Below are 10,812 nucleotides of genomic sequence, written 5' to 3' on the forward strand. Positions count from 1 at the left end.
TACCAGTGTAAGAGGAAAGCATTTAAGCAGCACCAAGACAAGTTTTGTAATTTTTAGATGGCAGTTCTGAAACAAATCTTCTACTATTAGTCTCTAAAACATAACAATAACTCAGTTCAGACCCTGAGGATTATTAGTAAGGACTGAATCATAAACCATTTTGATTTAAAAGGCTTGAAAAATAAATAATATGCTTGACAAAAAAAAATAAACCATTCTCTTACTAACTGAATACTCAACTGAGCACCATGGAGCTCAGACCAGGAGCAGATTCAGTTCCTCATGAGATTAGTGACATTTTGGGCTCAAGCCTAAATAGATACCAACCCTTTAAGCCAGCAAAATGCTCTCTTCCAGGCAACTTTAATCTAAAATGGTGACTAAGTAAATCTTTATCGCAGCAGTGGTCCTGCTGCTGAACAACCCCTTCTTAACTTCTCAGAGGAGAGTCTGTAAATCACTTGTCAGTGCATGGCCAGGAGAAGAGAACACACATGCACAATAACAACATTACGTTACCTCTTGAGCCTGCAAATATGCAAAAATCTAAGATATCTGATCAGTGAAATATCTGATAATGCTCTCATATTCCAGAAGGTGCTTTTTGGTCTTAGTTTAGATGAGGAAGGCCTTAAAAAAAACCAAACACCCGAAATCCAGTAAGGCAGTTTTAGTAGCCTGAAAACCTGGAGGCCTGAAAGATGCCTCCTTGAAAGGGGGAATTCCCAACAGGAATTTATTTTACTCTAACTTCAATTCTCAGATATGTCTGTAAACCATATCCTCAGAAAAATCACACATCCCCCAAAAATCTGGAAATACCAGACAACTAAATGGCTCGGTTTTAACAATTCTGATAGTTTTAACTTCTATTTGAAAACCAAGTCTTTAAAATAAGTATCCTTAAGAAAGAAACAGGCTCAGTCACACCTTGCAAGTTATAAACATGGGCTTCGCACTTACAGAAATGAGATGCTCACCCAGACATTGCATAAATTTCCACGTCCTCCTACATCTCCTCTGCTCTTACCCTGAACAATTCTGCTATTGTTAGCCTCATACCCTAGTTCACTCCACATTCAACCTGCTGTTTCAGCCTTGTGAAACTGATGATTGCATCAAGTCAGTTTGAAAACCACCATCTGCAAATACGGGAAGCAGGGGTGGGAGTTGAATAGAAGAAAAGCAGGTTAAGGAAAGGGAACGCCGCTGGGATGAGGAAAGCAGGCATGACAGCGCAGGGAGGATGAAGTCTCGAAAGGCTAGTAGAGACATGCACTCCTGAAGGTAAAAGAAGTGGCACTTGCAAGAGCTTTCACAGTTGCTGTGACCACAAGAACCCAAATCCTCAACATCATGCAGGCTTCTCCTGGAGGCTGCGGCTTTCACATGGATGACATACGCACACGCTGGAAGCAGCATCAGAATGTTAGACAAGGCCAGGATGAGTCTTTACACCACCAGTAGCTTTAATTCCAGGAAATTTCAGACAGATCTCTTCTAGTTGGTGTTGTTTGAGTGAGCATGAGGAAGACTGACTGGAAGAGTTTAAAAAGCCCACCAACCCAAAATTTACATAGAATACATTTTTCTTGCAATGGGCTACGTTTATTTCACCCCTCATAGAAGCAAGCAGTAGAACAGAAAAAAAAAAATGCTGTAACCTGACTGCTTTTAACCCTAAAGTTAATCATCTGCACCAAGTATCTGAGCTCAAGAAAGAGACCTTCATCAGATGTCCAACTTTTTTTTTTTTTTTAATAAAGAGACTATACAGAATAAATTTCAGTCTCCTGACATCTCATCTTGAGGTATCAATGGACACATTTAAAATAAATACTTCTGGATGGAAAAGAGATGTTAAAAAGCCACAAAGCTAGCTGAGCAGAAGCTTTTTCAACTGAGGAACTTGAGAAAGCTTTAAGAAAAATATTTTCTAGTTTGAAGCTAAACTGTTGACTGTCATGAAAACAGAATAAATAATTACCACTCTCCTTTCTACATTCTGTCAGAAAGAAAGCAATGAACATATGTTGTATTTTAAACTGCACTTTTTTTTTTTTTTGACCATCAACTCAATCTAAGAAATGCTGGTTAAGCTAGTTCCCGTGAAAGTGCATTGCATTCCACAGTGAGCGTTCTGTCTGGGATTTCCCCGTGAGAAATGCTGGCATGCAAAGCTCAGTTAAAAGCTGACCCAGAGAAAGCAGGTTAACAAGAGAACCACACAATACACACATTTGCCTCCACTTCCAGAGTATTCATCTCCCATTGGATCAACTGAAAGGAAGCAGGAGGGAAAATACAAGAAGGATCAAAATTGAAGGTTCTCTAGAGACACAGGAAGGGAAGAGAATACTATTTGATGTTTAAAGAAACAAAACACAATTTTCAGTAACACATGTATTTTTTTTCAGCTTTGATTTAGAACCAGAAAATACGGACTGTATCAAGGATGTAAACACCTGTATTTCATTGTCTTCCAACCCCATTCTCTTGAAAATAAGTGAATAAAAAGGTAAATACATGTTACACATCTCTAAGCAGTCTGTAACTAAGTCAGGACTTCTGCTTCACAGACAAATAAGTTCTGACAAATCAGAAACTGGTGCAACTTTTTTTTGTTGGGTTTTGGGATTTTTTGGGGGTAAGTCAAACTATTTTTTAATCCACTGAAACGCATTCTGTGTTTTTATGGGCATCTCCTTCACTAGGAATTAAATCACTGTGCATATTATATAAGAATGTAGCAGCTAAAATTTTAATTTGCCCTGTCTGGAATGAGGACAAGGAAATAATTCAGGCACAAGTGTGTTCTGGTGCTTTAAGAGGTTGCTGGCAAAGCAAATCAGTACAATACCGCTCTGCCAACCTAACTCAAAATCTCGCTCCAGAAGAATTCATTATTTATTCACAAGCAGCTGTTTCATAGCTATTTTGAGATGACAAATGGTTTGTCACTCGGGACATTATCTAACAGGAATTAGCCATCATTTTCTTTTCTAAGCAAGGACGGCATTGAAGCCAGGTATCAACTAATAACCTTAATCCTTTAAGGATGAAGAAAAGATGCCTTCTGTCTCAGCGTGAAATTAAATTTCTAAATCTCAACTATCCTTCTTTGATTGACAGACAGACAAACAGCCCTCCAAACCTCACCAGGGCAGCTCCTGAACATGCAAGTTCTATCACATAAAATCGTTTCTACAGTAACAGAAGGCTCAGTCTCAATGTTTTCCCCTGAGAGTTCGAAGGCGGCCTCTCAACTCTACAGACAGTCCTACGATGGGTTGTTTAAAGACAGATGAGACAACCGTTTCTAAAACCACATTCAAAATTTAATACCAGCACCTATATTTAACTTCTGTTTTAAACCCCTTTCTCTCAGAGGCTCAGCTCTCCCCTCTCTGTGAGGCCAACCTCAAGATGGTAAGGTCCACGTAATCCACTTACTGTCAATAATATCTCCCAGCCCTTGGGCACGCAGGAGATCCTTAAGCCTCGTCACCTCCTCCTTCAGCTCACGCACCAGCTTGGCGTTGGGATCTTCATTGATAACTGCATTGCATTTAATCTGTTTCGCACGATCAGCGTATCTGGAACCAGACCAAAACAACGAAATCTTACAACAAACATATAAGTGCTCATACGCAAGCCAAGAATGCAGCGATACAGGAGACGTTTAGCTTGCAGCTGCGTGTCAGAAGAGAATATATTCAATCATGCATTTGAATTCACATTTAATGCAGAGTATTGCTGTAAAAGAGACAAGTCCTACTCGAGATGGATTAACAACATGTACAACCAACATTATAATTTTTCTTTTTTCTTTATTCAGTTCTTTGAAGCCTCAGCTTCACAAATTTTTCAAGTTAAGAGTAAGCAGTAGCTCCCTAACTTACTACTCAAATACAACTGACTGTTTCTTCTCTTTCAGGGTAACTGAGTTCTTGTCAGCATAGTCTTCTTCCCCACAGATTTTCTCCAAGCATAATAACCCAAAGGTTTGAAGGATAAAGTGTGGCCATTAGAGCTAACAGCTACCCATAGCCATCTCAGATAAAAAGACTACCTTAAAGTGCTCAGAGTTTCATCGTAGTTTATGTCTGCAGGACTCAAAGCAGCAACCATTGCCGTTCTGGAGTTGCCACCTGTAACAAACAAGCAAAATTTTAGATGAAACTACAGAGCATGATACAGGCACTTATTACCTATTAAATATCAGTATTTTCAATAAATTGTAGACTTTAACTACATACTATATTACTAAGGAACATATGAAAACCACTGGAGAGTTAACTTTTACAAATGGTGGAACTATATGACTCGGATCTTGACTACTACCTCATGTTTGATAAAATTTTAAGTGAGATAAAAGCAGCCAGAATATTGGGTGAGAATTTCTTCCCATACTGGCAGAAGCAAATGAGCCATACCTAGATTTTCTCGAAGAAGCCACGTTAGTACAGAATCCCTGTACGGTATAAAGTCTGTCTTCTTCTTTTTTTTACTCTACAAAGAAAGAACACACTATTGAAAAACAGGCTCTGAATGGAAAATTAATACTTAAGACATAAAAATCGAAAGAACCAGCACACATACGTGCTATCTAAACAGAGGGGTGGCCCATCCTCAGCTGTACAAGTGATTACTGAGCTGAACATTCGATAACATGCAACATACTCAGACATCTAAACAGACAATAAGCAGTCCCAAGAATTCCCCCGACATGCTGCCTTCATGAAGACTTTTGTGTGTATGAGGAGTATCTACCTGACATTTATATTCTGTGCTCTAACATCCTTCCATGAGAATTTAAGCAGTAAACCTCACTCATTCAGGGGAAGACTCACTTTTCCTTCACTGGAAAAGTTACAACCTTTTATAGCAGTCTGAACTGTATTTACAGGAGATTGCACAGCTACAGAGATACAAGCATGTGCGTGGAAGTACAACTGTCCAAACGTCCTGTGTTTCTGTAAGCTCTTGCTTGGAAACTTCAGAAGGGAAAAAGATGAAAATACTCAACACTGAAATTAAAAGTATGAGTAGAAAGGAGGTGGCCTCTAGATTTTTTTGTGTGTGTTTTTGTTTTGGTTTAAAAAAAATATTCCTAAATACAGACTTAAATCTGTACTTTTCATGGACTTACTCCCAACTTTAGAACGTTTTTAAATTTTAGTAGTGATATTTCTCAAGCTTCACGACTATAATATATAGTGACAGGAATTTCTCAAGGATCTGACAAGAATTTCTCAAGATCCATGCTCTCTGATTCCAAAGTGAAGAGAATAAAATCTTACACTCAGGCATAAAAGACAACATCCACTACTACTCAAACCATCATACCTTGCTGGTGCAGTTATCCTAAGTTGAAAGCATTAAAGGAAGAGGAAGAAGATAGAAGATGAGCTTCTTAACAGAGCTTATATATAATTTTCATCTTAGTTTGGGTATTGATTTCTTTTCTTGAGAAGCCCAGTGAATGAGAATAGTTTTCATTTAAAAAAAAGAAAAAGCTAAAAAGCACTTAAGTATATTCAACCTGTCCAAGCTGTTGAGAACTCCCTTTTAAAAGGAACAGCAATAATTTATTTTTTAAAAAAATTGTATTTGAGGTTGAGTATAAAATAAAAGACAAAGTACTTTCCTAAACAGACACCATTATTTGGATCAACACATGCTCACTCAACTCAACAGAGTATTAAGTCTTGCCACTGAAAAAAAGTCAGTAACAATCAAATTGATACAATGGTATTTCTACAATTTCTAACAGTAAAGCTACAGTTAGTTTTCTAAAATTATTCTTCCAAATAAAAATAAACTTACTGCTTTACAGAACTAAAAGCTTGCTACGTGAACATGTCTTCTACACAAACAGAGGCTTCTCACCTACTCGAGGTGATCCTGCCTTGGCAGCGGGTTGGACTAGATGATCTTTCGAGGTCCCTTCCAACCTTAACATTCTGTGATTTCTGCGAGGCTTTTTCACAGCTAAATAAACCTATGCTTCAAGCTATCAACAAATCAAGTTCCTATCAGCCTGCACAACACTCTCAGAATACTATCAGCACTATTCATCCATCCAAACACACAGAGCTAATTTGGCTGAGGATTCTAGGTCAAAACCAGTGAATGATTCTGGGGTATTCCATGGGTTTTACTGTCTGCTTTACTACCTAAGTCGCTGCAGGTAAGTAAATGCTGTACTTACCACTTCGGCCAAGGCTGAAATAACTTTGCCCAGAGTTGTGAGAGACTTGTTTATATTTGCTCCTTCCTAAGAAAACAAAATCCAGTATTATATAGTAATTTCCATTCTTAAGCGTAGCAATCCTTTCTTTTCTTATTTTTTGTCAAGCAAAGACTCCACATGATGCTTGTGCACCCACCTCCCTTATTTTCCCCATACATCAGTGGCCCAATACCTTTAATCGGGTTCCTTTGGCACCAGTTGAATCAGCTCGCTCACTCCCGGCTAGATCCACAAGGCTGATCTTGCTGACCTGAAGAGACAAAGCACAATGACAATGAGAATTAGTTCTTGGATAACAAGAGTAAGAACAAATCTTCAAAGAATTCTATGGCATGAGAAGAACTCTATTGTCTGAACAAATCACCATGGTGTGCTCTAAAACTACAGTGAAAGTTTTTACAAGCAATTAGCTTGATGCTGTTATCTTATGGATAAGATTATGTTCTAAGTATCACTATACCTAAAATGAGAGAATGAGGTCTCACATGAACAGAGCAGAACAAAAATCAAAAGAAATTGTTACTGCTACACACAGCACAAGAATCTCAAAGGAAGAGAAACTTAATGTTTCATCCTGATTCTAGTGACATCAACAAGAAAGCACTGGCCTAACCAAAGTCAGTTAATGATAATTTAACAGGGTCTTATCACTGGGGTAGGGGAGGTCTTCAATAGACAAATTTTTTCAGATCTGCCCACACCAATCAGTTCAGAAACGCAAACATTAACCTGTATTTCAGCTAATTTTGCATGCAGAGCTGCTATTTCAGAGCAATAAAAGCCAGAAAACTGTTTCATGCTAAACAGTGCACCTCCTTTTAATATGCAAATTCCAGAAAGTGCCCAAGTCTCATTCATCCCAATTCCTGTGCCCAAAGAAAAGAACTAACGAGGCAAATATTTTGCACTGACAGATAAAAACACAGAAAGTTCTGGGAACAAGACTGGGGAAAATTAACTTCTTTTATTTCAAATATTCCTCCCCAGCCAAGCAGGACAACCTAGTCCTTAGGGCCATATTTTTCGCACTACTCTATATTTTCCTCCTGCACATGTTCCCGTCTGTTTTTAGAATTACAATCGAACAAAATCCCTTAAGAAATAAAAGTGCTCTGGTCAAGCCTTGGAAATAAGAGTAAGTCACTGCAGGTAAGATTTGTGAAAAGCAGCCACTTATCTGTACCATACCTTCTCCGTGGAAAGATCCGTTTCTGTGTCATGTTTCTTCTGAGTAAAGACAATTGTAAACACAGCATGAGAGCGGCTGCTGGTTTCATTCATGTTGGTAGCTGCCACAGTCCTAAAATACAGACAGATACAGGCATGTTTAGCAAACAGTAGCCCTTCTGCTGCAAGTACAACCGTCCGCAGGGCTGAACGCAGCTGTGGAGGAATGAGACCAAGAGGCTGTACAGTTGGTATTCTGCCCTGTAACCAGGACAAGCCGCACTGAATATCATTAGCCAGCCCTTTTATTTTTCACTCCTGAATTACTCCCATCTTCACCACAGTTTGAAGAGAGTTTCATCAATCTGTGTATTCAATAACCTGCCTTGCGCTCAACCACTCAAGAAAACAGGAGTGGCATTTATGTCAGTCTTTCCGACACGTTGTTAAATGGAGCCTAGAGCTGACATGGGAACAACCACTAACGAACCAGAATCTAAAGCTAGAATGTCAACTTTAGTCTTGACCTCCTGAATGAATGAATGAGGAAACTGTGTTCACATGCTTATTTCCACCAGTATAGTGATCCAGTACACAAAGAGAGAACTAAGAGTCAGTATAATTATTTACATACTTCACCTCAAGCCATTATAAGCTTATCATATCTTTACAGCAATGTGCAGCACCACGTCAACACAAAAATTCATTTCTGCCTTTTAATAGCATTGATCAGGGCATATTTCAACAATACTCCTCATGTGACATGAGTTTTTTTAAAACGTGGCAATGCACCACCGAAGGTGCTTCAAATCTGCTGCTCCAAGTCATATATCCCCCGCAACAGAGAGAAATAAAATGCTGCCATCACTAACCTGGCTTTGTTCCCAGCATCCATGAGGTCTGCAATGTCTGTGTAAGACGTGACTGCTAACTTGGATAGATCTTCCACGTACGGTCCAAGCAGAGGATGTTCTCGCACCCGCAAATTCCCTTTGTTCTTCGGGTTCAGTAAGTCTCTGACTCTCTCACAGTAAATCTCCATGTAACTCACCTGAAAACAGGAATTTGCATGGACAATTCAGTGTTTCTTAAGGCTTTCTCTGGAAGCGGCTCTGCAGCATTTCAGAGTGCCACTGGCAGAACCTCCTCCAGTCCTCTACAGGGAAGCCGTAGGTGCATGTCTCAGCTCATTTAACAGCTTGAGACAATGGCAGAAGGGAAGAAGAATCACCAGTGTCTCATATCAGACCTCCAACATAAGCTGCAGGCCTTGCATCCATCCCTCAACCATTTCAAAAAGCACTGGTGTTTAATTAAAAGCTATATACACTAGAGTCCACAATCATTTTACAACTTTAATATAACACAGCAGCAAAACTGTTTTTCTAAAGTGGCAAACAAGACAGATGGAAAAAGGAGCCTGCTTACAAGGAATCCCTCTTATGAGCCTCCAAAGCAAACAAAGGGGAAAAAAAAATATTTCTTTGTATGCAGAAGCAACTTTTGATTCCAAGCTGTACCCACGTCCTGCTGTACTCCTGAGTCATCAGCACAATTATTCAAACTATGGTAATCTTAAACTGGCACCCTTTGATATAAATTATAAAGCTCAGGCTAGTTTTAAATGCATTCTTTAATTTTTATGTTTCTCATGGCACTAGGCTTTTCCCAGTCCAACAGGCCCTTTGCAGCTGCAGCTGTCAAGATGTTAAATGTTAAAAGAGACAGTAAGTTATTCACTTTCATTCCCTGGAACGATTATAGATATAAGTAGCAGTTTCAGAAATTTAGAGATTGAAGATCTCTCCTCATTTAAGTGCAGTTCATAAAAAATAATCCTATATCCAAAACAGAACACGATACACCATTTATACATTTCCATCACTATTTCTGTCTCCCTCCCTTCTCTGCTTATTTATCAGATGATCATTCTTTGGTATTTGCATTATAAGAGAGGCTACTTCTCTCTCTCTCACATGTATAAATCTATGGTTTGAGACATCATCAGAACCATAAACAAACAGAACATTTGAAAACACGGGAATCTTACAATTCACAAATCCTAAACATGATACTCCTGTGTCAGGTATAGCTGCAAAAAATTTTAAAAATCTATCAAAAATCAGCATCTTAATGCAATGTCAATAACACAGCACTTAATCTCAGTTTAATGTCTAGCACAGCGATGTTCTTTGATCCCGCACCATACTCACCTCTACAGAATATGACATTTCTTCATTGCTGTTGTCATTGATTTTCTCAAACAATTCTTCACAGAGCTTGAAAGAGATTAAACGCAAGTCAGAAATTAGGCTTTACTGAGTAGTAACAAGCAACCACTATGACATGCCATTAAATCGGCTTTAGAGTGAGAGCAGGGGAAGAAAAAGAACCTACTACACGAACCACATAGAGCCTCGCTGGGAAGATACTTAATTCCACATCACTATCCTTCAAACTTATTTTATACACTACCTCAATAATTATTGTAGGTTTAACCGATACTATTATTCCGTACTACAAAACCAAAAAAGCCTCTAAGAACTGAAATTGGAAGTAATAATTTTAGAAAGGAATGATTTAAATCCTTAATCCTCTCTCTCCTAGTCTCATAAAAACAATACCCTGTTTATTCTGTCTGCTGAAGTTCCAGGATTCCATTTTAAATCAACAGGCAGAGAAGATTTCAATATAGAAATATCAAGATCACAACACAAAATTTTAGCACAAAGCTGTTGTCACAGGTTTTCAGTTTATTTCACCTGTTACGCTGTTAAATTAGATACGTCGAGATATAATAATTTTGTCATTGATCATACCAGCTCTTTCAACATTAAGCTAAACACCAGCACACCTGCAACCTATCTCCGTCCATATGTCCAAGCTACCAATGGAGAACAACGCTCCATGTCATCTATTTCACACCTGCAGCACACGGCCAACGTCTAGGGCAAACCTGCCGCAGAACGAGGACTCAAGCTGCTCAGCGTATTTATTTACTAAAACTGAAACCCAACCTCAGATTGCTATTTTGGGAATGGAGAAACGCACTGTCTTCCAACAAACTCGGTCCGCCTACACCCCAAGGAAGGCCTGCACTTGGTACGAGCGCCACACAACCTACAGCTGCAGAATGCTAAATTCAGCCTGACAGCACACACTGATGGCAGCCAACATTTCTCAGCTTCTTCAAATTTCATGGCAAATGTCAGAAACAAATTTCAGGGCAGGGAAAATAATGCTGGCCTGTGCTCAGCTGCCCTAAATACTTTTTTGGGAAAGTTTAATTTCTTACCAAGATATATTATTCAGTTTTTAGCTTCAAAAAACTTGTTTCCATAAAAAAGTTTCTGGTAGGTGTGTCAGTAATGCCACCTTTAGAATTCCTG

General features: G+C 38.9%; 1 protein-coding gene across 1 annotated transcript in view; it reads right to left on the reverse strand.

Moving 5' to 3' along the window:
- Nucleotides 1–10,812, reverse strand: part of KIF1B (kinesin family member 1B) — a 78,859-nt gene that overhangs the window by 51,852 nt on the left and 16,195 nt on the right. Inside the window, 8 exon segments of the mRNA XM_009874067.1 lie at nt 3,454–3,596; nt 4,073–4,151; nt 4,437–4,512; nt 6,215–6,280; nt 6,429–6,506; nt 7,445–7,556; nt 8,296–8,474; nt 9,637–9,702. Coding sequence (XP_009872369.1) covers nt 3,454–3,596; nt 4,073–4,151; nt 4,437–4,512; nt 6,215–6,280; nt 6,429–6,506; nt 7,445–7,556; nt 8,296–8,474; nt 9,637–9,702 — 799 coding nt within the window.

This window comes from Apaloderma vittatum, unplaced genomic scaffold, assembly GCF_000703405.1.
Source record: "Apaloderma vittatum isolate BGI_N311 unplaced genomic scaffold, ASM70340v1 scaffold12070, whole genome shotgun sequence".
Taxonomy (NCBI): domain Eukaryota; kingdom Metazoa; phylum Chordata; class Aves; order Trogoniformes; family Trogonidae; genus Apaloderma; species Apaloderma vittatum.